Here is a 26,974-nt window from a genome sequence, read left to right as displayed (position 1 = left end):
TTAATCCTTACCCTGGCTCTGATGGCTGTCTTTTGTTCATGCTGCTTGAGCACTGCTGGCTGTCATCACTGTCTGGGTGCATGTCTGACCAGCGCCCAGGGCTGTCCCCAAGAGCTGATGCCCAGCCTCTCTGGTCCCAGCCTCTCTGTTGCCAGGTGCAGGACTGTGAGTTGGTGCTTGTTGAATTTCAGGATGTTCCTGATGGTTTATTCCTCTGTGTACCACCTCTTCTAAGTGAGTGTGTCCATAAATATATATATATATATATATGTATATATATATAAAAAAAGTATATGCATGTGTGCACAGAAGGGTGTCTAGAGCACAAGTCTTATGAGGAGCGGCTGAGAGAACTGGGGTTGTTTAGTCTGGTGAGGGGAGACCTTATTGCTCTCTACAACTACATGAAAGGAGGTTGTAGCAAGGTGAGTGATAGGACAAGAGGAAACAGCCGCAAGTTGTGCCAGGCGAGGTTTAGATTGGATATTTGAAAAAATTTCTTCACCAAAAGGGTTGCAAAGCATTAGAACAGGCTGCCCAGGGAAGTGTTTGAGTCGCCAACCCTGGAGCTATTTAAAAGACCTGTAGATAAGGTGCTTAGGGACGTGATTTAATGGTGGACTTGGCAGTGTTAGGTTTGTGGTTGGAGTCAGTGATCTTAAAGGTCTTTTACAACCTAAATGACTTACGATTCTGTACAATTCTGTACAAGCATGTTGTCAAGAAAGAGACATTTTGGCTGAAGTTTTGAGTCTTGTTTTGTTTTTCTACCTTGAGTGTCTAGATGAGAAAGTGGCTTATCAATCCATGGGCTATGCAAACTGGAGCTCGCACAGCTATGCTCCACTGATTATGTCAGCCTTGATAGGAATGTTGGTTTTATATATCATTTTTTTCATTGAATTAGGAGAATTCTCTTTTTAAAATTGGCGGGGGATGGAGGAAGTAAAAGGAATGAGGAAAACAGTTGTTTTCAATAAGTAGTGAGAATCTTTGCCTGATCCGGTGCTTTAGCTTCCACTTATGTTCTTATGTTGCATAAAAACTTAAGTTCTTATGTTGCATAAAATACTCTAAACTTTCCTCTCAGAAAAGGTCACTGTGAGAATAATGCTTGTAAGTCAGTATTCTTTTATCTGTCATAACCACACAAGCAAAAAAAAAACCCAAAAGTGAAACTCATAATCTTTTATAGGGCAAGAAACATTTCAGATAGTTAAGCATGTTAATATGATACCTCTTCAGTTTTTAACTGAAAGAGTTTCATAGGTTGCAGAGCCTTACGAGCTTTGCAGTTGCTCCTCGTTTTAAATGGAATACACTCGGACATTATGAAGAGGTCTGTTTGTAGACCTTAAATATGCCTTTATGTTAAAGAGAAACTGAAATAAGTGTATTTTTAAAATATACTGATACATCTCTTTTCAGTATATACATTAAGGGAAAATGTGAATGACAGGTGTTTTAGACAGTTCTTTATGCTACTAGATTTTGTCAGGCTTATTGATTACAGAAGCTCTGTAACAGCTCATTTTTTTCCTCCCAAACCTAACTTAGATAGGGCATAGGTTCAGCAAGCGTGTACATTCATGGCTGTTAACTTTTCCAGTTATTCACATAGATTATAGTCAGTAGATTTTTGTGAGATCAACCTCAGTGTACTGGGGAAAAAAAAGTAAATAATTTAAAAAAAAAAAAAAATTCCAAGGCAGGGTTTCAGTTGTAATAGTACTGCATATGGATAACAAACATAGCAGTACATATGGAAGGTTTTGCTTCCCCCCCTTTCCCCCCACCTTCCTGCAAACAACAAAAAACATGTGTTGAAGATTGGGTTAACTCGGATGTTTTGAAAGGTTTGCATGTAAAACGTTTTTGACAATACCAAGGGGCAGTAGAGTTTTCTGGCTTGCATTGTTACATTTCCCATATTGAGAATGAATTCTACAGGACCCTTGCAGATGTGGCTTTTTGTACAAAGTTGTTGCATGGCAGAAGTAGCTTGCATCAGTAAGAATAAATATTGGGCAAATTATAAATGATGATATGTGTTGAGTAAAAATGTGGTAAAGAGCAAATTGTTATGAAACTTGAAATACAGAGTAGCCTTCCTTTGAATTGCTGTGTGGAACATTAAACTAACTTGCTTTTTATGGAGTTTTTTGCAAGGTCAATGGCTGCTTGATTTGACTTTAAAGCATTTTTGATCAAAACTGTCATCAAACTTTTATATTGTTGTTACAGAATCCTGTCAAACTCCACTGACCTCAATATTTTGGGGATTTGGCCCTTAAAAAAAAAATACCTGTTTTCCTTCATCCTAAAATACAAACCTTTATTTTGTTTCATGATTTGCTCATGAAGTCCATCATTCTTTGATGTGATGGACTGTACTGCCCTGTACACTACATTATTGAGATAAATGACAGTATATTCAAAGATGATTCATGACAATAGTGCAGTCTGTCTGATGCACAGGCAGTAAAACACCTAAAACAAGCTGGGAAATCTGGGATATCATGTGGATGAAGTGCACTTAAATATTAATTTTATGTAGATCACAAACAACATGCCCAAGTGAAAACAATTGCTAGTTACAAAAAGCGTGGGAGGGGGGTCGAAGTTTTGCTCTTACTTCAGTCCCCACTTATGTTTTGGGTCTTTGCAAAGAGTCAATAACATTAAAAAAATGTAGATCTAATTAGGAACTTTGTGTGTTTTTGTCAATGAGCAGTAGTGTACAATTGTGTATAGAGCTCTTGCGTATAAGCAATGTCCTTATTTTGTTGGTTGTTCATGAATTCAGATATGGTAGTTACTTAAAAATGTTGATTTCAAAGGGTTGTTTCATCTTTTTTGTGGGGAAAAAGAAGACACCACTGCCAAGACGCCATTCCCAAGTCTTCTAGCCATGCTCATCATCTTCATCCCCAGTTACTGAAAAACATTACCTTATAAATATGACTGAAGTTATTCTCAGAACTTTAGTTTTTACTTAGCTGAGTAAAAGCAGTAACTCTTCCTATTTTGAAGTCGGATAGCAGAAGCTTAGAAGAATGCCTAAGACCTAGCCACGTTCATATGACTGCTCCCTACATGCAGTGTCTCTCGTTGGGCATGCTCAGGGAGATGCACAAGGGGAAAAAAATCTTCATCTTCAGATGAGAGTGGCTTCTTTAAGCTATTGTGTCTGTGTGCCATTGAGAGATCACGTCAGAGCAGTGAGTATCTGCTATGCTTTTAGTATCTCATTTTGGCAGACAGAACCATTTGGGAATTTTCAGACAAAACTCTTCCGTATTAGGACTGATGACCTGAAACTTGTTGTAGGAGCACAGATGCTGAATTTAGTAAGAGTCCTCTGGTTCAGAATGGGATTTCTGCTCAAATCTGAAAAAGGCAGAGACCATGAAGCTGTTTGTGCCGGCTGCCCTGTCGTCTTGTTGCAATTTTAAGTATCCTCAGCATCAAACTGTTAGCTGTGCTGGACATGTCTGCCCTGTTGTAGCTGGTCCGCTGTTGCATGTGCATATTTTAATACATATGGGTTAGAATGTATACCTGACACTCATGTTCTGAAACGCAAGTGATTACCTTAATCTGTACAGCCATCTTAGCCACCCTCTGGCTCAATCACTAATTTCATTATTTTTGCAAACTGAAAGCGACAGACCCTAATACAGCCAGCAGACCTGCAATGAGTAGGTTGAACTGGGATATCAGAGTTTAGGATATCAGTATAAATCAGATGTAGAAGTTTGTATCCATACTTCCATCGTACTAGTTAGATGTGCTTGTTGATGGGGCTCTTAGTTCTTCAGGGGCAGAAGGAACAATGAGGCTGTATACGTAGGATTTATTATTTTACATGCATGTTTTCTTCTTATGCTTGTGTTTCATCCTTTGTCTCCCAAAAAGCATCACCTATGTGTGAAATAGAAACCGTTTGTAAAATTGACTATGGTAAGTAATTGTCCACAGGGCTAGTTATCAGGCAAGGCCAAAAGGTCTTTCTGCTCAGCAACCTACATGTTGGGGTGAAAAGAGAGTTCAGAGCAGCCAAAGCATACTTAATCCTTTTTCTTTTGTCTTCTCTTTGAGCACTGGATGTATTTTGGGAGTAGGACTTGTTCTTTCACTTATGAGTCACAGTAGCCAAACAGAATCGCGAGTGCATGTTTCTACTTCATTGCGAAAACTCTGCAAATACCTGGACAGCAGTGAGGACCAAAGCAGATGGGTCCAGGAGGTATGGCCTATTTTATCACAAACTTTAAATCTTCCTTTTACTTTGTTGACTTTCTTTTAATAACGATGGACTTATTACTGAAGCTTTATATCTTTAGTACTGGAATGCTTAGTTTCTGTTATTTCTTTCACAATACATGGTTTTATACTTACTAAAGAAAACAATAATAATAGAATAACCTGAAAATGCTGTATAACATCCTGAAAAGATAACAGACATAATTCTCTAAAGTGCTTCTTTAATTCATTAACCTCAGTTTAAATTGTTAAAAGTTGGGTCCTGAGTAACTGTGGATATGGGTTTCTCTTATATCCAGTTGTTTACTGCTCATCTGATCTACTAGAAAGCAGAGAGCAAGTTGCTCTTATAGAACCCTAATGCTAATACTTCCTCCTTCAACAAGCCTTCTGTTTCCTTTTTTGAAAGCTGCTGTCACTAGCTAATGTGAATCTTGCACTTGTGAATGCTGCTATTGACCCATTTGATGTTCTCTTTGTAACTGTGTTTTGAACACCTAAACTGAGCTCTGCTAAGTCTGAGTATGCATTTCCAGAGAGGTTGTGGACTCTAAACCTGCCTGGATGTCTTCCTGTACAACCTGCTGTAGGTAAACGTGCTTTGGCAGGGGAGCTGGACTAGATGATCTCCAAAGGTCCCTTCTAACCCCTACTGTTCTGTGATTTCAATTTATTTTGCCAAGATACATCCAGTAAGTTTTGACATCGTCCACGCACTAATTCTATAACCTTGTTAAGGTAAAACCTGAGAAGGAAAACTGGTGAAATTGGAGGAGTTTACAACAGAAAAAAAAGACTCAGAATAAGCAGGTGTTTTGCACAAAAACAGCAACGCTGTGTACCTGGTGTATGTAAGCCTGCAGCAGCTGAACAGCTGAGTTGCATAATCCTTTGTTTTTTCTAAGCAAGTTAGCAGAAAGTGGTAGTATTATTCTCTTTCCCCTCTTGGTACTGCTCTGAGAGGTGTTTATTAAAGGTCTTCTTTTATGGAGTTTAATTTTTTTTTTGGCAGTACATATGTGTTGGGGATTAGCCTTTTGCAGTTTCTGGTTCATGCGCTAAAATGACTTACAGCTATGGAAACACTTATCTCCCCAGAGATCTCAAAGTGCTTTACTGAACTTAAACTGGGTTCAATACAGCAACTACTGAGATGAAAGGCATCATGCGATAGTTTGGGATGAGAAGCAAAACCTACCCTTTTCAATTAAAATCTCTGTAAGGAGTTGTACAGATTATTACATGAGTAAAATTTGGCTGGCACCCCAGGATGAATCCTACCGTATTTATGGGATGCACAAGAGCTTCTTTCAGAGGTATAAATGGCTGGGATATAGTCCTGTACTTGAGAGGTAACTTTAGCCTGCTGCAGCAAGCTGCTCTACAAGCTGAGTATTACGTACTCTTTTAGTCAAGTTGTTGCCAGTCCTGCACAGTAGGTAGGTGCTCTCTATTTCCCTTATAGTCATGTGTTCTGTTGCTTAGGTTTGGTACGGAGGAGGTTAAACAGTTGTCACAGTTGCCTTGTTGAAAGTGCAGACTTCATTTCCTTCCTCTCCATGTCTAAGGCTGAAGAGCAAAAAGGCAGTGTCACTTGGGAATCTTCTGCAAGGACGTGAGGCTAGTGTCATGCACTGTCTTCTGGCCTGATGTGATCACAACATGCTGTCTACGCTAACATAAATAATTATCAGATACTTGTGTTGGGAAGAGTAACTGCATTTGTGTGGAAGATCAGGACTTTGACCTGCATAAAACCAGAAGTACTTTCCAAGCTTTAGTTGTTTAATGTTAGCATCAATGAAGAATCTTTCAAAGAGGGAATAAACATCTGAAAGTATGAATAGAAAATGTCATGGCTTTTTTATTGTGCTGGCACATTGCTCCATGTGCACACTGCTACAGTGAATTTGAAGAGACAGTCGTTAACAGAATTAATATTTTTTTTTTCAGGTACTTGCCTATTCTGTGGCCTGTTCCTGTGTCTCTGCTTTCAGTGTTGGAATCATAGAAGCAACTGAGGCAGAGGAGGCCATGAACAAGCTACGGACTTTAGTGGAGAACAATCAGCAGGTCATAATTCAGTGTTTGGGCTTTGCTTCAGTTCTGTTTTTCTCTTATCTATTTAATATTGAATACTGCTTTACCCAGACTGTATCTTCAAGAAAGCTATATTGATCGACTTTGAACATTAACTAACATTGAGCAAGTTGCGCATACCATGCAATTACCAAGACTACCACTTGATCCATTGATTCATTGTCTACAGGTGCATAGCAATTACCAGACAGTGAAATAAAAACAGATTTATGTTTGATTGCATTTAGAAGGGAAATCGGTACTTTTGAGTTCTTCGTGTCTTTAGTCCCTGCATCCTGCCAATTTTAGTCTCTTTTATAATGTGTTTCTTAGATTCTTTTTCTTGGTGGGAAAATACTTATACTGTGCTCTTCTCAATTTTTGCTTTCCCGTAGCTACCAGACAGTTCATCATAACCGCAGCCACAGCTTTTTCCAAGTGTCTGTTTCATCCCTAGTGCCTTAGGGTTACCCTCTAAAAATGCCAACAGTAATCTCCATATTTCAGTGTGTGATCTTTTTTGTTAAATGCTTGCCAGAAAAAAGAAAGGGGGGGGGGATGGAGGGGTGGAGAAGTGGGGGGAGGAGCAACCATTTTGAATCAAAGCCTGCTATTACACTAATCAACTATTTAGAATGTTTATCTGGAAAATAGGAAGTCTAAGCAAACTACCTTTCCTACACCTTTTTATCTTTGTATCAGAAAGTCTGTTCTAAAATAAAGGCTTGAGAGCAATCTGTGTGCCAAAGATCAGCATTTAATATCAGAAAATCCTATGTCACTTGACATAAGAAGATACTTGAAATAAGAAAGGACCCAGTACTTTAGACAAAGACATTTCTTCTAATTATGAGGAAGTAATAAATATTTAAGTAATAATTCAATAATCAATATTAAAAAGAATACAGAATCCTTTGCAAAATCTGGTTTTTAATCTGTCTTTTTCACCTTACAGACCCACAGTTTTGCTTTAGCTCTAGGTGCAATAGTACATGGCTTGTCAGCTTGTGGTCATGGAAAAGCTGAAGACCTGAGTAACAGGCTAATGCCAGCTTGGATAAAAATTGTGCTTGCAGAGGTAAAGGAGTTTGAATTCATATCCTGGGTTGTTTTTTGTTTGGGTTGGGTTTGTTTGGTTTTTTTTCAGGGTGGGTGTGATTTTAAATGAACAGTAGGGATATAATTTTCCTTGCTTCTGCAGGAGTGATGCTAGGGAAAGTTAGGACTATCTGAGCATGCTGTTTGATTGATATTTGGAAGTAAAAATATATTTTTGGGCTGTTTGCTAAAGGAAAAAGAAACTTTCTCCTCTGCTTGGATGATATATGGGAAATGCTTATCAGTGAGATCTTAATTTGGGCATCTTTAATAATTTGCAACAATATCCAAGGATAAAATCTAGATTATTAAGTGAAGATGCTTTGTGAAGTTAGGTGTTACTTATCAAAATTACACTAAAAGAATGGTGATTATAGTGCCTTAGTTGTTATAATAGTTTTGACTTATCCCATTGTAACAGAAATGGTGTGTTTGAAATCAAACTCTAAATTCACATATTAAGATTGCAGCTGAAGGTAAGTGTCAGTAAAGAAACTGTTTCAGGGTTGAATTGCAATGGCATATTTTGTGGAATACAGATGGTTCTACAAAAAGGTGTTTTGTCAGGGAGAAAGGCATGATGATTTCAGATGGGGGGGAGAGAAGGAAAGCTCCATATAAAGACTTGAATTCAGCAAGAGGGGGATGAATAAATACCCAGCATGCTGGAGTCTGTCCTGAAAAGGTTTCTGGGATAAGAATGTACAAGTGATAGCAGTCATGGATTTTAAATTGGAACAAGCAAGTGTTTTGTCCTACAGTAGTGTTGTTTGATTGCATTGACTCACTGATCCTGAATTACATTTCCAGGGTTCTCCAACAATGCAGCGTCTGGCTGCTGTCAATGGGCTGGTTGCACTGGTGGGCTCTGAAGGAGGCATGATACAGGTGAGAACGTGCAAGCAGATGGTACTTTTATCTCTTCTACCAATTTGGCTAGAAGGCAAGATGAAATGACATCCTCTGCATCCTTACAGTAGTGGTTATATACCAGGGCATCCCAGCTATGCAATAGCGGCTCATGTTGGGTAGGAACCAAGCAGGATGGAATTGCAATGTGTAAAATGGGGTCTGTTCCATTTTTCACATCATATTGCCCGTGTGCAGTGCCACTGGGGAAAAGTTTAAAGCCACATAGGCTTTCTTCTTTTCTCCTCCACACAAAAAGGCAAGTGTGCAACTGTAATCTGTCTTTTCAGTACTTGTTCTCTGTTTTGTTGTTTCTTTTTTTTCCCCCTATAAAATTCACATTATACTTTTTTCCCTTCCTCTGGCAGCTGAAATCTGAGAGCATTCAGTCCTCCCAGTTTCAAAGTAAGCTGAACGAAGTCATCAGAACCCTTACACAGGTAGGAAGGTAGCCTCTGTTTCCTGCGTTGAATAATGCACTAGGTACTGTGACACTTTGCACAAACAGGCCAAATCTGTTTAAAGGAACTGCTAATGTCTGTGTTTCTTGAATGAGGCAACGTAAGGAAATTTGTCTAACTTGGTGGTTTATTGTCTCAACAGATCATCAGTTTTTCAGGGCAGATTGGCCTTCAGACAAATGCAGCGGGGCTTTTGGGACGCCTTCATATGTCCTGTTTGTCTTCTACCCAGAACAGGGCATCTGGTAAGATGCTTTATTATTGCTGCTTAAAGAACATATAGATGTAGCACCAAGCTAAAAAGGCAGCAAGGGACACCTTAGACAATACAGGCAAGACATTGCAGCCCTGTTAAATGACATGACAGTCTTTGAATTGGAGATGCCTGGTCCTGTGTGCCAGACCTAAAGGTTGGAACATGAAGCAGGACCCCATGTGCTAAATAGGATCCCCTGCCCCCACCTGCTTTTACTTGTAGTATCTAAGTAAGGTTCCAAGTTGTTCTGGTCAAACTTATATATTGCTTCTGTCTGTATTCTTTTATAGAATAAATTGTAAAGACGTTTTACCCTGCATATGGCATATGTGCTTGACATCTACATTATCCAGTCTTAGAACTGTTTAATCTACTCTTTGTTTTAGGACTTCCCACTGTCTAAAAAAGCCCGACACTTAATAACTGGTCCATAACAAGAGGAAGCTCACTTTTCAAAAGTGTTTTTCTAGAAGAGATCTTCTCTGGTTAGCTGAAGTAAAAAAAACTAGTGTTCTGTGCTGTTTCAGCATAGCAATTAGAACAAAAATTCGTATTCTGTTGATACATCATTACCTTCTGGTTTTGTTTCAATATCCGTCAGTAAAATATAGGCAGGATTACACCATGGATGAAATACCAGTAATAGGAGGAAACTAATGAAGTGGAAACTGTTCACTTCAGCGTGAGCCAAGTTGGGAACCAATAATACAAAATGTAGATAAACTTCCTCATCACAGAAGAAATGTTCTTGGAGTTTCTAATTTTGGGTAATCTTGGAATATATTCCTGAAGTTAAATGGATATGGAATGTCTCTGTTGTATTAAACTTACCAGGTTTTTTATATTGACTTGCAGTGGCTGATATATTTTAAGGAAGTTCTTGTTGAGAGCTTTTTACTTAGTCATTTAATTTGTTTTTTCAGACCTGCTCCCTCTCACCAACACAAATGTTTAGCTTGCCTTAAAGTGGAAAGGCCAGTGCATCTATCAATAATCTTGTGGTCTAAATGCTTTTAGTAATCTACAGAATCAGTTATCTCAAACATACAGTTTGGCCTTTGAATTTACATGGGAGTTAGAAGATAGAATTGCTGCTGGCCTATTTTAGTATATAAACAGTCTTTTTGTCTTCACAGTTCCGCCAGATTTTAGGTACTTGCCTGAAAACAGCTTTATCAGGGCAGCCATTGACTTTGCCATTGAAAGTGGAAAGAAAGGTAAGAAGGGATCAAACTACAGTATCCCTCTAGGAAATTTGTTATGATTGTAAAAGGTGATCCTAATAACCCGTTCTTATTTACTTAGAGAACTTTTCTAAATACTAATTTGAACTTCACTAATGTGGGATATTTAATCTCTAAACAAAAAATTGAATAGCACTCAAAAAGATAAAGTACAGTTGTGTAGTTGGGGCATTAGTTTTCTCCACTGAATTTTTATGACTTTTTAAAACCTTTCCCTTTCCCCTTCGCTCTATGTCTGTGTCCCTCTGTGTCTCTGAGATGATGTATCTTCTCTGGGGGAATGAAAGTCAAATCACTTTAAGTGTTAGCATGTATCCTCAGGAATACTCATTCATCAGGCCAACTTTATGCCGCCCCTTATTTCAGTGATCCTAGGTTAAGATTCTCTGTTACAAAGTGATATTCAAAGAGGTTACTGCTATGTGTGATAAATGCAAAGGAACCTGAAGAAAGTGTGCTGTCGCAGGAGGAGCGCTACTAAAAGAGAGATAGGTTGGAGTACAGTCTTAAGGGAGATAAAGCAGAGGAGATTATTCCTGTGTGGAGCTAAGTGAGCTCACTGCTGTCCTATGAACCAGGCTTTGCTTTCAAAGGAGGTAAAAATTGCCCGTTTTTTTAAAGTCCTTTTTTAAAAAGGACTTTAAAAGCCCATTTTTAAAGTCCTTGCCTCCAGGAGGACTTTAACTGAGTTAACTCCTTGAGTTTAAGTAACACATTATGTAGCAAAGGTTAGCACTTGTCTGACAATTTTTGTGGCCTGCCCCTCCAGGATGGGGAAGAAGAGCAGTGTCAGAAAACTTGGCTGTTCTACTAACAAGTGCAAAAAATACTACCCTACTAGATGAGGAATATCTTTAATAACTTATAAATTGGTTCAAGGGGAAGGAACCAGAAATTTTCTATTTATCAGTAACAAAAAGCCTTTTCTGATAGGACATTAATGTTAAAAACACAACTGTTGATTATGAACAAGAGATACACGATTCTCAGATACAAAGAGAAATAACAGTAACTTTATAATGCTTTTTAGCATTTCACCACGCATTGGTCTTCAGTGCAGTATTAACGTTTTTCTCCTGAGAAGTTTAGCGAAGTGTGTGTATATAAAATTCAGACTGTGATTTAATCTTCTGTTGTAGGCCCTGAATCTGTGCCAACTGAGCTGGTGAAAGTAGCACTGGCACCCATTGCATTAGTTGGAGAAAGCCATCAGTACCCACCTGTAAACTGGGCATCCATTCTTTCTCCTTTGATGAGACTAAACTTTGGTAAGATTCATAGTTTTCTACTATTAGTGACTCTACTTGTCACAAGACTTCTTTACTAACACAACTTTCACAAACTTTAGAGGCCGCTTCAGGGCTTGAAGTTATTGCAGGGACTGAAGTGTTTACTATGCTTTCAAGACCAACTTTTTAATGTTTGCAAGCATATATTTGTGATCACCATATGGACAATTTGTTTTAACTCAAGAAAAGTCACGAGAAGATCAGAACTGAGGACTTTGGAAGTTCCCTAAAGCAGTGGTAAAATTGGACCGAATTTTTCATTTGAACTATTTACAGTAAGAAAAGCCCATCGTGAAACTGAACTAATTGTGTCTTATTTTCAGTACCCACTAAATGCTGGTCCAGTGCTTGTGTCAGAGGCTGCAGGCAGCTTTATCACAAGTTTGAACTGCTCTACAGTTCATCTAGCTATCGCTAGTCTGAAATACACTTTCTACTAAATTACACTGAGATTACACTAATTACTAAATTACTGAGGAAAGCATATCCCTTTTACCATCATGATCCTGATTTTGTCAGAGCTTCTAACGGCATTTTTTCTTCATGCGGGAGAGTAGCCTTGATCTTGAAGTATTGTGTTCCTGATCCTGAAGTATACAAGACAGCTTGTATATTTTTCTACTCAGAATACCTGTTGGTGCCTGGTTGGGTTCATATAAGTGTCTAAGTTTCAAACTCATTCCCTTAAAAGAAAAAAAGAACAAAACCCAAAAAACCTACTGTGTAAAGTTCCTTATTCCTTTATTTGATTCCACTGAGTTTTGTTTCTCCTGATTTATGTAACTGTTTTTGCTGGCCTTGCAGATTGTTTTACAACTGGGTTGAGCAAGTGCTGTTGTGTTTAAATTGATGTGCTGTAGAGCCCAGAATATGGAAGGTTGTTTCTTATTTCTTTCTGGTGTTTATTTTACTTATACAAAGTGCTTGTATAAGCAGCAGAAATCATTGAACTGTCCTATGAGAAACAACTACTTCCTAGATACAGAAAGATTTGGCTACATATTAAACATTTTTGCTTATACTTGACCTGCAACTTGTTTTACTTGGTGTTCTTGCAATTGATTGTAAAGTCTTTTGTAAGAATAAGTGAAAGAATTTCCTGTACTGATCTCCAGTCCGTGCTGATGCAAATTTGTGTGCAACCTTATGAATAGCTGAAACTTGTTAAATGTATGGGGGATTTTTTTATTCCTGTTTTTCACTTAGGAGTCTTACTTTTGTGAATCAGGGGAATTCCAAAGGAAACAGTACATTTGGTTTTGTGGCTATGTTTTTATTGACTTCAGACAGCATCATAGTCTACACTTTTATACATAATTTCTCTTCACTGTCCTTCTGTAGGGTTGCGGAAGTTGCACAACCTTCTCTAGATTATGTATACATCCAGAAATAGATCTTACTGTGTGCTAATGAGCAATAGTCACGTTGTGCTAGAAAGTATCATGCAGAACAGTTGTATTATGATCTAACAGTCTGCCTAGAAATGTGGCACTAACACGCTTTTTCTGGAACAGCTGTATCATGAATATTTTTATGAAAATTGGCCTATGAGCTCCAATCTCTCAGATTGTCTAGGACACTGTTATTCATGTCTGAGAATTCACGACTGTTTTAATGACCATTAAATGTTTCACAAAGTCGACTGTGAAGATATGTTCATCTTTAAACATATTGAAGACAACATATTGCTTGCCCAGCTTAGAGGGTTATTGCAGTTGTTGCTGAGCAGAAACCATATAACGTGATTGAAGTAGTACCTGTTTGTTATTCAATAGTGCTCTGACGTGAAAAGTCATAGGCAAATCATAATGTGTGCCTTAGCAGTCCAAGCTAGTGAGAGAGAATTTTTTAATTGGTTACCAAAGTTTTTTGTTACAACTTCACCCTGAGTTCTGCAAATCACTTAACTTCTTGTATAAGATATTTTATGTCAAAGAGCCTGATGCTAGGCTCTTAAATCTTTGCTTTGTTCATGCTCTGTTAGTGAACTTTATAAAAAGTCATACTATATAGATTGCCACTTTTGTCACCGAAAGAACATTTTAACTTTTAAAGCACCTATTTAAGTTTTATGCTGATATTTAACAGTAATATATCTTCTGTCTAATGGGTCAAATGCTAGTATAATAGTTAAATTGTTTGTCCTTAATGTTGCAGTAGCAATCATGAACTAGATGGAAGCCATGCTGTTGCTCAAAGCACCTCTTCAACATATTTATGACTAGTTATTCTATTAAGAAACTGGCTGTACCAGTCATTAAAGGGTCTTTAAAGAGAAACCAATAAGGATTCCATAATCATCATAACCTCTATGCACAGTAAGGTCCTCCTGCGTGTTAACGTGGAGAATGCCGCAACCGAGCACCCACATCAGTAGCAGTGACTAACCTCTGTTCTGTGACATATTATATGAACATGGGGTACATGGAAGAGTAGAAACATGTGAACAAATGCTAATTACTCCTACATTTAGCAGGAAGGAATACTGACTCGTTTCTCTTTCTGTAGATTAAATCTTGTCTTTATTTGGCATGAATTTTTTAATTCTTACTTTTCTTACCATTCCGACATTTTTATTCTTGGGTGGATTGAAATGAACTTGTACAAATCCTGAGATTTCTTGCTGAAAGTGCATCAATGGGAAGAGGAGACTTCTAACATGTATGTGTTAAAAACTCTAAGCAGCATCTGTAGAAAAGCAAATTTTAATGTAGTGCTCTAGTAGAACAATAATCCTCCTGTATTTTATGAGTTGAGAACAAATTTAAAGTACAATTAATCTCTTCATAACTTCTATTTGTTTTTTTTCTGCCCTAGGTGATGAGGTAAAACATCTCTGCCTTCAACTGGCTGTGACGCAGGCCCAGTCATCTCAAAATGCAGCAACGCTTTTGGGCATGTGGGTGGCACCTCCCCTTGTCTACAGTCTCAGTGTATGTATGTCAGAAAATTTATGGGACCTCAGCACCTCTTTTCTATAAGATTCCTCAGTGATGATGTTTAGAATATCTCAACAGAAAAATGATTACTACGTTCAGAATTCTGCAGAAATACTATTTAGCAAATATTTACAGTGAGAGAAAGGCTATTCTGGGGCCTTGAAATTTAAAGCAGACTTAAGATCCGCTACATTGGTTTTACTTAAATTGCTTAAGATCATTTTCCTCTCTCATTTCATGCTGTAGCATGACCTAGAGATGTAAGAAGGCATGCCATGTAGGGAGAAAAAGTATCTCTTATACCAGCCGATAGCCTTAAAAAAAGGTCCCACATATCTGTCCAAAAGCACGCCTGCTTCTTCCAGCAATGTCTTTTGGTCAAGTAAAATATGTTCCTTCTTGAAAATCTTGCCTTAATTCTGTAGATAGTCAGCAGACTAACCTATACTGTAATCAAATTTGCGTTTACCCTCTGGTACGGTGCAGCTCTTCTTGCAGAGGTACCACATGGATTCCATGATACAGTATGTAAAACTCCCTGAATCCCACAGTGCACTAGACTGTGCAGTTCTGTCAGTTTAAACGAGTTGAGGAGCGGGTTCATGGCAATTGTCAGAAAATCCATTGTGGATTTCTGTGATCTTTTGCAGTTCTTCAGGGGATATTTTTGTCTTGTAATTTCGAATTCATTAGTCTTCAGAGATACATAAACACTTGGCAATTTTAAGATATATAATTGGTAAGGTACCAAAAAAAGGAAGATTTGGTTTCTGAGCACCCGTTTCTCACTGCAGCGGAGATTTGAAGTCACAAAATGATTTCAGACACAGAGTGTGTGTGCTTTGGATTCCTTCAAGGTAATTATTCATTCTTACTCACTAGCTAGGAATGTTAATGGTGCTAGGAGTACCATGCTTCTGTCCTTGGCTGTCTAGTCAGTCTGTATGCTTCATGCAGGAATGCAGTGGGCACCATATCGGGAAATCATAATTGTCCTGCCAGTACAGAGACATGATATCTAGGGTTCATTGAAAGAAAGTTCCTCAATTTTTAAGGAAAATAGAATGTTGACATGTTTGAACTCTCTTTAATTCAAGTAATTCATCAAAAGAGGGAAGAAGAATTGAGAAGTATATATGACTTTGAGTGCTTTTTTAAGTGGTGTTTGAGCAGCTTTTTTTTTTTTCTTCATCCTTTATAACAATAGTTGAAGGTCAGTGAAGAGCTGGAATCTGAAACTAAACAAAAGTTTTTGCTTTGCAGACGAAAACACAGAAATACCTTTTCATGTCCCTGCCCCTGTGGATGAAACATGTTGCAGAAGACAAACTACAGTCTTTTATGGAAGTGTTTCTGATAAAACAGTTTGAAGTGAAGAACCACACAACAAACCCAGAGATCTGCCAGTGTGTTTTACAGGGGCTCGTGCAGGCAATGAAACTTCCGAGCCCTGCCCAGTACTGCTGGAGCATTCTGTGCCAGGCTGTGGAGAAAGTATTTGAGCTTCTACCGAATGAGATTCAGGTAAGGAATAAGTATGAGGTGTACAAAGACTTTTCTGAACTGGAAATTTTTACTGATGGTAAGTCCCATCTTTTTGCACTGACCCTCACGTTTGAAACATGAAGTAGATTTAAAAATTTTAGTGATAATAGTTAGGTTGCCTGCATAATTTCAATTTAAGTTCCTTTCAGATATTCTTTAGAATATGGCTAAGTTGTGAAAGCAATTTAATGTACACTTTTCCCTCACAAGTGATTTGGTAATGGAAAAATACAGCATTAGTACTGAAATAAATGTTATTGAAACAGAAGCAGAGAACAATCAGAAGGGGCTTTTTTTTCCCCACAGAGGATTCAACTTCTCACAGTGATTTAAAGAAGCTATCTAGCTACAGAAAATATTTCCAAGGAAGGGCATTTTTCCATTAAAAAAACAAACTCATTGAAAGTTTTCAGATACCATTTTATTCTTTAGTAATTAAGTACATTGAAGTCCCCAGCAAATACAGAATTCTAAAATTAATTTCTAAATTTCTAAAATAAATAAAGAATAAATAAAATGAGGCTAGACACTAGATTAAATATTCATCATGATCTAAATATTCATCACGATCATTGACAAAGTTCCTGGACTCACCAATTTTAATGATAAAGAAACCTAGAACGATATATCTAAACATGCATTTACTTTTCTGTTTTTAGAGAGGCGAACTGGACACCTATGTCGATGTAGCAAAATGTATCTCAGAAATGGCAGATTCAGAGATTGATCGCATTGTCCAGATCTCTAAGGTAATGACGTTTTACTCCTGGTCTTCTATCACCAAATCATGTGAAGCAGGCATGCCTTAACATTTTTCCTGTCAACAGAGTGTTTTAGCGCATTGGGAGCATTGATTGTTTTATCTACCATGCAAGTAAGAGTGTTTTGGCTCTAATTTGCAGGCAGCGGGGAGAAGCAAATGTGATAAGAACCCATATTCAAAACTTTCTCAAGGCAACTGCAATATTACTCATTTTCCCTGGTAGCTTTGAAATGGAGAGTCTAAGTAAATTGGTCAAGACTCTGTTAGCAGAGCAGGAATGGTGTTAGAGAAGCTGAACAGTCATTTCCTTATATCTTTTTAAGTTCTTATTTCGGCACTGAAAAATGACATTTAGGAAAACCTTTTTTGTCACTGCAGTGAATCTGTCTTGCAAGAAGACTTGGGTATCCAGAACTGTCAGGCTGGCTCATTTCAATTTAAAGCAGAATGTAAAATTTAAAGCCGTATGAAAACAATCAAACTGTACTGATCTGCAGTTTGCTGGACTATTTAGAAGCATGTAAAATTAAATTAATATGTACAATCTTCTGTTTCATAATTTGTCTTGAAGAAAAATAAGCCTGCTACATAATCAAAGAATTTCTCCCCTTTTTTTATAAAGAGGAATGAACTATCTACTGTTCCCATGAGAAAAATATGTTTTAATTTAACATGGTTTTTAATTGCATTTGCAGAGCAATATAGAGAAGGCGACATTTGTGAAAGTGTATTTAATTTCTCAAGGCAGACTGCCTCTGATGAACTTGAATGCCGTGATTGATACCGTGGCAGGATATCACCAGAAAGAAAATATTTTATGGATGCTCTTGCATAGTTTCTATCACACTCGTATTGTGAGCCATGAAAACACAGGTAAGGTCAGGCTTAAAGAAGAATCAATGACAAAATCAACAGATACAGATGAGTCTACACTCATTCTTTTAAAATAATTTTAAGATGGTTTAATCCAAGTGTTTCCAAATTTCTCTGTATTAGAAACTACTCAATCTTCAGTATTTTTGTGCTCTTCAAATACCTGTATCAGACATTGCTGTTATGTTTTTCTCCAATTATTTACATTTCTGTACATCAGCTACGAGTCATTTATCTCAGCCAGGTGGTTTGCAGACCACAGTTTTGACTAGATCCATGTCTCCTAGTCTTTTTGGACTTTCAGTATAAGGCAGTGTTAGAAATGTACGTAGCACATCAGCGACTGGTAGTAGTGCAACTCTGCTAACGTTCAGATCTAATATCTGACTTACCGTTGTGTGACACGGTAGGCAGGGCCGTGTTCCCGTGAGACTGGTTGAACCAAGGAGGTAGCTTGCTTTTCTGAACTTCTCGCACTGAGTTAACACAGAAAAAAAATTTGCCCTTCCGCCTCTTCATAACCATACCAGATAATTATCTGGTGGGTTAATGAGTTGGGGTGGCTCAGCTAAGGGTCTGATAAAGTGCTGCAGCTGCTGCAAGAGAAATAGCAGAATCACACAGGAAGATAAAGGAGGAAGAAACAAGAACAGTGGGAGGCAAGAATGAGATCTCCTCATTTTCATGGCAGAAGGATCTTTGGCTACCTCTGTTCACAGAACAACTTCAAAGCGTTATATTGCTACATGCCTTAGCTGCCAGCTGTGGTTGAAGAACTTCAAACAGTAGTGAGTTTTGAATGAGTTGAGCAAGGCTCCTTTGGGAAAAAGAGGAGGCAACGTAAAAGAGGGCACACGTAAAGAGTACAAGGAAATGGTAGTGTATGAAGTGACGTGGTCTTGAAGGTGGTTATTAATTTGTAGGTGGTAGAACAGATTTTGGACAGCAGAATCTGAATCAATGTAGTATGTTTCATCCTTGGGTTGAGGGCTGATTTTATTTGCGTGCCTTGACTGTATTTTATTGATCCTCTCTGCACAGTAGGAGGTTTTCGGCAGCACTCCCCACATTCTTGCCCAGTGCACAGTGACACCAATGCTAGACTTAGATGAAGTACAGGGGCAAAAACTTCAGGGAGGCTTTTGGATTCTGTAGCAGTCATATAAGCAGACTGGGTTAGGGGACTTGCAGGCTGCCATTGTGTGAAATAATTCTCACTCAGCATTCCTTTTTCTGTGTGTTCAGCATGTTGCCTGCATTATAAGCAAAGTTTTTGTATTAAGTGTCTGTATGCCTTCTGTCAGTAGCAACCACGCATCAAATGTGACAGTGGTATTGGTGATTGTTGTTCTTCCACAGTCAGTGCTTTATTGCTATAGTGATTCCCTATGCTTGCTTTTTAATGAAAAATGGTGCATTCTAGTGTTTTATGAGAGTCAATGTTCTTGTTCTTCTTCTAGGAGTGCTGAAAAGAACGGACTGGCTGCTAGACCTGATGGGCTACATCAGAAACTTAGCATACAAGTCAACACCCATACAAAATGTTGATCTTAAAGAGGTACATGCCGTGAAAATAATTTGCAGCTTTCAGAAAAAATTAGGTTTTGATGTATTCCACATTCTTCCTCAGCAATAAGTATTGTTCCCCATGCTTTTATATTTTAGAAGATTGTAATCTTACCTCCATAGAGAAATTATTCTCAATTTTTGTGAATCTATGTGGATTTAAAACTCTTACTTTAAAATAACCATGACATTTAGATTATGATAGAAGCTAAAGGCAACTAAAGGAAATAATCACTTCAAGTTTACTGTATTTAGCACAATTAAAGGAACAATTTGAATTCATCAGTAGAACTGTCTAAGCAGGTCAAACCTGTGCAGTTCCTGTTTCTAAGAGGGCTTGGACAGTTTTAGGTAACTAGAATTATTCAGTCTTTTCAGATGTTTAATTCTTCTGGTTGAGGACATAAAATAAGCTGCTGCTTAGATTAGAAAAGCATTCGTTACATTGCTGCAATATTTCACAAGCATTTGTACCACCACAATGGTGACCACTTCTAATTTCCCTCAACAGTCACCTTGCTGTAAAGAAGTTATTTCCCCATTTTAAATGAAATGTGGATCATCCTTAAACTAAAGGATGATTTTAGAAGAGTGTTGTTTTGCTTTCTTTTCCGTAGACAGTTTAGTTTGAGTTGGAGTTTAGAAAAAGCCTTATACTGCTTCAAAGTGTAAGAGAATATTAAGAATGTTTTAGTTCTTGCATTTTGAATGTTAGCTGAATTTTGAGGTGATAGTTTTGAAGAGCAAGCCACCACCTGGATTTTTGGTTTGGGGTTTCTTTTTTATTGTTTGGTTTTCTTTTTCCCGTCTGTGTTACTCATTTAATAAAGTGCATGTTTGCCTTTTTTCCTGTTTAGTGCATAGATTTCCTCCTGTGGCTGTTTGCAGCTACTGTGGTGGCCTGGGCTGACCATGGTGCACCATTACTGCTTGGTCTCAGTGCTGACTGGTCACCATGGAAGCACCAAATGATATTACCAGAATTGTCTGAGGATCGCATTGGCAAGCACCCCTCTGACAAGCTTGCTGTGCAAGAAACCCTCACTCTCCTTCCAAGCAGCATTTCCCTTTTGCTGGCTAAAGAGCCTTGGAAAGAACAAACACAGAAGGTAAAATTGCACGTAGTGGTAAGCATTTTCCAATAGTCAGAAAGCACCCCATTTTTAGTAGTCAGCTCAAGTCTTAGGTGGAGCAGTTATTTCCTCTATATCTATTGCATCTGACTTGTGATCTTGTTTTACTTTATTTGCAATCAGATATGACTTGGCTTAAAAGACCGAGTGTGGTTTCTAAAGTAAAATGTGAGAGTTGCAAAAAACAAAAAACATGTCAATGTTGGGATTCAGACTCCTAAGAGAGTACAGCTGGGAGAGGAGAGTTGGCAGCTGCTGGTAGCAAGTCAGTCTTTTAAACACTGAAGGACGGATCCTCTGCAGTTGGACATCACCACAGTGGCAATTTAGGGCAATCAAAGATCATCTGTGCAGTTTGTGTATCATTTTATTTTCAAGTGTAAGTTGAAAATAAGTGTGGAAAATTTAGCCTAATTTGGTAAGCCTACTGTAGATAGCTTGTGGTTGAGACATGGAAATATTGTTATAAACCTACAGATTAATAGTTAGCTGTTTTGTGCAAATCAGGATCCACTAAGGACTGGCTCCTGTACACTTCTGTGCTCAGAATTACCACTGAAGTCAGAATTCAGAATCTGGGAGGAAAGCAGGTGAGGGCTGTTAATATGCAAGTGCCTAACTAGGCTTGAGGGAAGAATTTAAGACTATGCCCTGAAAATCATCCTGCTAAGTTTGAAATTCCACGTTGTCCTCCAGCGCCTCTGGACTGCAAGAAAAACAATGAAAAATGAGAGAGGTCAAAAGAGGGACACAAAGGCAGTAAGAATTCTGAAGGATTTGCAGTAAAATGTTTGCACAAGAGACTGATAAGAAAGGATCGTGTTAATAGGTTAAAGGCATGAACAGGCAAGACGGAGGGAAACTATTTACTGTACCTTCTTTGTTACAAATAGTTATTGCTGAGGTAATGAGAAGGAACAAAGGGAGTTTCAGATCTATCAGTGGGAGAAATCGCACTGACAGTGAGATGTACTCTAGGGCATTTGGATAGTTTGGGCAGAAGCTTGACTGGCCACTGCCTCTGATTAGATAACTATGAGTTTAGCAGTGATCAGATGTTGCCTGTCAAATGTGAAAGAACTTCTGGCTCTGATACAGAGTCTCTTTTAATTCAAATTTTCCTTTATATTTCAATCTTTAGTTCATTGACTGGATGATCAATATGATGGAAACTCCTAAGGAAGCATTATCAAAATCTTCCATGGACCTGCTGAAAGGTAGGATATTTTTAATTGGGTCCATATTTTTTCATAACTATCAGTACAGATCAAAATCCATCTGTTAAAAGGAGTGAGATGAATCTATACATGTAGGAGAAATATATTTTGCCTTTAAGGAAACCTTCACGGGTAAGTTAACATTCCTGTCTGTAACACCTTCTTATATTTGCTGTCTCACCTGCTGATGCTTACGACGTACCACTGAAGATCGAAAGGACTTAAAGGTACATCTGGTCCTACAGGCGTATTTCAGTGATAGATCTGTCAATTGGTTTTGAAGTTACCCTTAAAAATAAAATGTAACATACTATTTGGGAACCCTCCAGTACTAAATAGAAATCACATAGCAATTTATTCAGGTGCAACTGAACTGTGGGGAAGGGATAGGAGTCAGGCAATGACAGCCTAGTAGAGCAGTCTGACAAGAAAGGATAGAGGAATGAGGGCTGCTGAAAAGATGTATGAAAAGAAAGATGGGAAGTACATGGTATTTTGAATTACAGTAAAGGCTTGTGGCCCTAGCATGCAACCCATTGCTCACCTAGAGATGTAGGATTGTGAATACAATCTGTGCAAGTCATTTTAAGAGGACACCACAAAAACTTTCAAGTGAAGTGTGTGTGCTTGTACTTCTTTCCATTAACACACAGCACCTCCTTTGAATCACCTGATTTGTTGGACCTAAACATGGCGTATTGAAATCAGGTTAGAAGTTCTTTGCATTACTAGGACAATTAGCCTTGTTTTGAGGATCTGCAATCTTTAATCACTCTCTGATAAATTTCAGAATTCCCCTGTTGTGTCTGCTACTCTCCACCAGAAACAATGCTAAGGGTTGTTGGAGAATCTCCTCTGTATATCGAAGGATTCTGATATACACAGTATGTTCTCAGTACACACTGATTGAGGTGATTCATTGTCTCCCTTGAGCTTTCCATTCTTTTTTTGCTTTTAAGTACAAGAACATGAAACTCCCTTCTGGATGACTAGAATGTGACTCGTTTGTTTACTGGATTTTGCCTAAACACATGATGCTTTCAAATTGAATTGAGGAATTGGTGAATTGCATTTCCAGACAGTGGATTGAAGTGATAGTCTAATTAGCAGATGATGCGTTATGATTTCAGTAGGAGTCACGCCATAAAGCAGATGAAAGGCCTAGTGCAACATCGCATTTCAGAGGGGTTTAGAGACCTGTCTATCTTGTGAACAGCAGAAGTAGCATCAGAACCTGTCAGGCCAGGAAGAGAAAAAGTCATTAAAAGAGTCACTAAAAGGAGAACTGAATATATACCTATGTTAGTAAAATGAGTGGGCAGAATACTCTCACATCCTTTCCAGTCTGGACTGCACAAATTAATGTCATTTGTCCTTGTCTTCACAGTCGCACTCCTGGCCTTGAGATCTGTTGCAGAGTTCAAGAGGAAAGCAGTGTGGACTAAAGCTTATGGGTGGTAGCTGCGTGCTATATCTTACCCAATGAAGAAAACAGTTCGTACTTGAAAGCATACTATTGCTATTCATGCATCAAGATTACCAATTTCAAAGAGGTTTCCTATCAGAAGGTTTTGGATAATATTTTTTTTTTCATCCTTTTACCTCCTCCCAAAGATTCGTAAGATGAAAACAATATCTTGTTTTTCATTAATGGTGTCTTGTTCTTTTACAAACTACCTAGAGTGGTTTGAGCTGTGCTGAATGTAAGCGAGAAATACATGTCCAGTTGTTTCAACTGAGTTGTTTGAAGTAACACCTGGGAGCCTCAAGAGCTGGAGTGGAATATTCCTTTAACTCATGGAGATTTTGTAGAAATGGGTGGAAAAATAAACTTGTAAAATTTATTTGGTTGTAGCCTATTTACTAAAGTATGTTTTAGTGTAACAGACTTCAGAGCATTATTTTTTTAATTGATTATCCTTTTTTAGTAATAACAGGATGCTCTTGTGCAGTAGTGACAACACATTGAAGGTATATAACGTGAGCGGAGTTTCTGAAAGGGGTGGTATGCTTGTCAATTTTGCAACAACTTTATCATGATCATTAAAATAAGGCAATGATCCTAATGGCTGCTATGTCCCCAGCTGCAGGACAGTTGCAGTTTCCTTTCCACTTAAAACTGTTCCTGTCCCCTTTACCCTCCTTTGCACAGAAGGACAGTTGTTCTCTGCCTGCAGAGAAAAACCTTTTCCACCTTTGGCATCTTAAATAGGTTAGCCCTTGCCATTTTACGTATTAATACTCTTCTCTTTCTGAAGGAATAGAGAACTTCTTCACTTTGCAGCCTTGCTAAGCAGACCTTAAAAGGGATTTTGTATTTAGCAATCCTCCTCACTAGAGCAGACAAAAATTAACTGAATGTAATAGCTTGAGTACTGATCCCTAATGTCTTCCAAGGCAGTACTAGTGGGAGCATTGTTGATTTTGACCAGCTTGCATGAAATGTTATCACCCTACATCTAGAAGCCACACCCCATTGCAAGAATTCTCTTAATTTCAGGACTGAACATTTCCTCTGGGGAAGAAATTCTCCAGTGACTTCTTTATGGGATTTTCTCACTTCGTAAAGTTTCTGTGGGATGGCAGTGAGCCTCCACAGTCATTAGTCATTTCTTCAGTGTTTAGGTGTGTGGAGGATTAAGGCAATACTCGTTTGTATTTTTGAAATAGTTTTATTATAATGGTAATTTTCTGCTCTGTATGCAGCTGTATACTGAGAAGACAGTCTAAAGGTGAATGTATGGAAGGACTCACTGAAAGCAGCTGTCACCGAGTCGGTATCTCAGTGTATGACATTTCCATTTGTGTGCACTTCTAAGTAACCTCTAACAAAGCCAAATATGTTGTGTTTTAATGGTGCCATCTCTAGTGTACTGTTTCAAATTAACTTACACCTTTACTCACCTGAGTTTGCATGTGTATTAGCATTTTAATTCAGCCGAGAAGTTTGCCCCTTTTTTAAAGGGAATCTTTGGTAATGCCCACAATGCTGTATTTTGGTTTGTATGGTGGAGCGGTGTATAAACATCTGAATTAAGCTATACTCATACACAGTAGAAAAGGTAAGCCAAGGGATGGCATACCACTGCCTGAGGGTGACAGTGTTAATGCAGCTCCAGGGAGCATTGAGGGTTTAGCAGCATATCTGAAATGCTTGTACACCAACACACACAGTATTGGAAGCAAACAGGATAAAGTGGAAGCTTTGGCCAGTTCCCACAGCTACAGTATCATTGGTGTTAGTGAGACTTGGTGGCGTGAGTCCCACAGCTGGAGTGCTGGGTTGGAGGGCTGCAGGCTGTTCAGGAGGGATAAGCAGGTTCGGCAAGGTGGAGGAGTCACACTGTATGTAAGGGAGAGGTTTGGCTGTACAGCCCTGACAGTTAGGGATGATGTGGTTGAGAGCCTCTAGATGAAGATTAGGGGGATGGAAAACAAAGCAGATGTTGTTGTGGGTGTCTACTGTTGTTCACTCAGCCAGGGTGACAGCACTGATGATTTACTTTATAGGCAAATTAGGAGAAATCTCTGGATTGGTGACCCTTGTTCTTATGGGACATTGCAACTTCCTGTACATCAACCGGGAATACCAGACCGCTGCGACAAGCAAGTCTGGGAAATTCCAGATGTATGTGGAAGACAATTTCTTGTCACAAGTACTCAGTGAGCCAACCAAGAAAGGTGCCCTCCTAGACTTATTGTTTGTGCATACAGAAGGACTCCTGGGAGATGTGATGGTAGGTGGCTGTCTTGGCCACAGTTATCGTGAAGTGATTAAGCTTACATTTTTGGGTGTTATGAGAAAAAAGGTCAGCAGAGTTGCTACCCTGGATTTAAGAGAACAAACTTTAAGCTATTCAGGGAGCTAGTTAGCAGTGTCCCATGGGAATTTGCTTTTGGGGGCTTAAGAATCTATGCAAGCTGGTCAGTTTTTAAGAACGACCTTTTAGAAGCATGGGAGCAGGCAGTCCCATTGTGCCAAAAGTCAAGCAAGCAGGGCAGAAACCAGCTTGGCTGAAGAGGATCTGCTTTTGGAACTCAGGTAGAAAAGAAATTGTATGGTCTCTGGAAGCAAGGTCGGGCTTCGTAGGAAGATTACAGACGTGTGGTTCACATATGTAGGGAGAAAACATGAAAGGCCAACGGTCAACTGGAGTTGAAACTGACCAGTGTTGGGTCAGATAACAAAAAATTATATTTTGAGCATGTTAAGAGCAAGAGGAGGTCTAAGGAAATTATTGGACCAATACTTTATGAAGATAGTCACCTGACAAATAGGAATGAAGAAAAGGCAGAGGCACTTAATGGGTTTTTTTTGTTTGTTTTTTTTTTTGCCTCAATCTTTAATAATACTAATAGACCTTGGGCTGCCCGGTCCTCTGAGTTGGAGGAGATGTAGGAGCAGTGATTTTTCCATTTGTGGACACTGAGATTGCAAATGATCAGTTGCATCAGCTGAATCTTTATAAGTCCGTAGGGCCTGATGGGATTCATCCCAGAGTACTGAAGGAGCTAGTGGATGTCACAGCAGGACCCCTCTTGATCGTCTGCCAAAGGTCTTGGGAGTCTGGGGAGGTCCCTGCTGACTGGAAGCTAGCCAGCATTATTCTAATTTACCAGAAGGGCATGAGGGAAGACCCAGGGAACTACCGACCTGTCAGTCTAACCTCATTACCTGGAAAAAATTACAGAGATCATCATACTGGGTGCTATTGAAATACATTTAAAGGACAATGCAATCATCAAGCACAGTCAACGTGGGTTCACAAAGGGAAAATCCTGTCTAATCTGATACCCTTCTACAAGATCAACAAGCTAGTGGAGGAAGGGAAGGCGGTGTATGTAGTTTTTCTGGATTTTAGTAAAGGTTTTGATAATGTCCCTCACAGCATCCTTCTGGACAAGTCGTCCAGCTGTGGGATGAGCAGGTTCATGGTGCGCTGGGTGAAGAACTGGATGAAGGGCAGGGCTCAATGTGTTGTAGCAAATGGGGCTACATCTGGCTGGTGGCCAGTCACCAGTGGTGTTCCTCAGGGCTCAGTTCTAGGGCCAGTTCTGTTCAGAATATTGATCAACAATCTGGATGCAGGAGCTGGGCACACCATTAGTGAGTTTGCTGATGATACTAAACTGGGAGGTGCTGCTGACTCTCTTGAGGGACAAGAGGACTTGCAGAGGGATCTAGATAGATTGGAGCATTGGGTGGTCACTAATGGCCTGAAATTTAACAAGAAGAAATTCCAGGCTCAGCACCTGGGGTGGAGTAACTCTGGACAAGTCTAAATTGGGAGAGGAGTGGATGGGGAGCTGCCCTGCAGTAATGGATATGGGGGTGC

The 26,974-nt window shown here is 38.9% G+C and overlaps 1 protein-coding gene across 2 annotated transcripts in view; it reads left to right on the top strand.

Annotated features, from left to right (window-relative positions):
- Window positions 1-23,482, top strand: part of FOCAD (focadhesin) — a 118,227-nt gene extending 94,745 nt beyond the window's left edge. For both annotated transcript variants that reach the window (XM_054185048.1, XM_054185049.1), the window contains 16 exons: window positions 4,102-4,249; window positions 6,220-6,339; window positions 7,301-7,423; window positions 8,254-8,331; window positions 8,721-8,792; window positions 8,956-9,058; window positions 10,206-10,286; window positions 11,453-11,581; window positions 14,420-14,535; window positions 15,805-16,065; window positions 16,746-16,835; window positions 17,545-17,722; window positions 19,183-19,280; window positions 20,146-20,397; window positions 21,563-21,638; window positions 23,026-23,482. In XM_054185048.1, coding sequence (XP_054041023.1) covers window positions 4,102-4,249; window positions 6,220-6,339; window positions 7,301-7,423; window positions 8,254-8,331; window positions 8,721-8,792; window positions 8,956-9,058; window positions 10,206-10,286; window positions 11,453-11,581; window positions 14,420-14,535; window positions 15,805-16,065; window positions 16,746-16,835; window positions 17,545-17,722; window positions 19,183-19,280; window positions 20,146-20,397; window positions 21,563-21,638; window positions 23,026-23,099 — 1,999 coding nt within the window. In that variant the 3' untranslated portion in view covers window positions 23,100-23,482. The remainder of the gene's footprint in view (window positions 1-4,101; window positions 4,250-6,219; window positions 6,340-7,300; window positions 7,424-8,253; window positions 8,332-8,720; window positions 8,793-8,955; window positions 9,059-10,205; window positions 10,287-11,452; window positions 11,582-14,419; window positions 14,536-15,804; window positions 16,066-16,745; window positions 16,836-17,544; window positions 17,723-19,182; window positions 19,281-20,145; window positions 20,398-21,562; window positions 21,639-23,025) is intronic.
- The last annotated feature ends 3,492 nt before the right edge of the window (window positions 23,483-26,974 follow it).

This window comes from Rissa tridactyla, chromosome Z (genome assembly GCF_028500815.1).
Source record: "Rissa tridactyla isolate bRisTri1 chromosome Z, bRisTri1.patW.cur.20221130, whole genome shotgun sequence".
NCBI lineage: Eukaryota > Metazoa > Chordata > Aves > Charadriiformes > Laridae > Rissa > Rissa tridactyla.
Note: the sequence above shows the minus strand (reverse complement) of the source record. Positions and strands in the feature narration are given on the sequence as shown.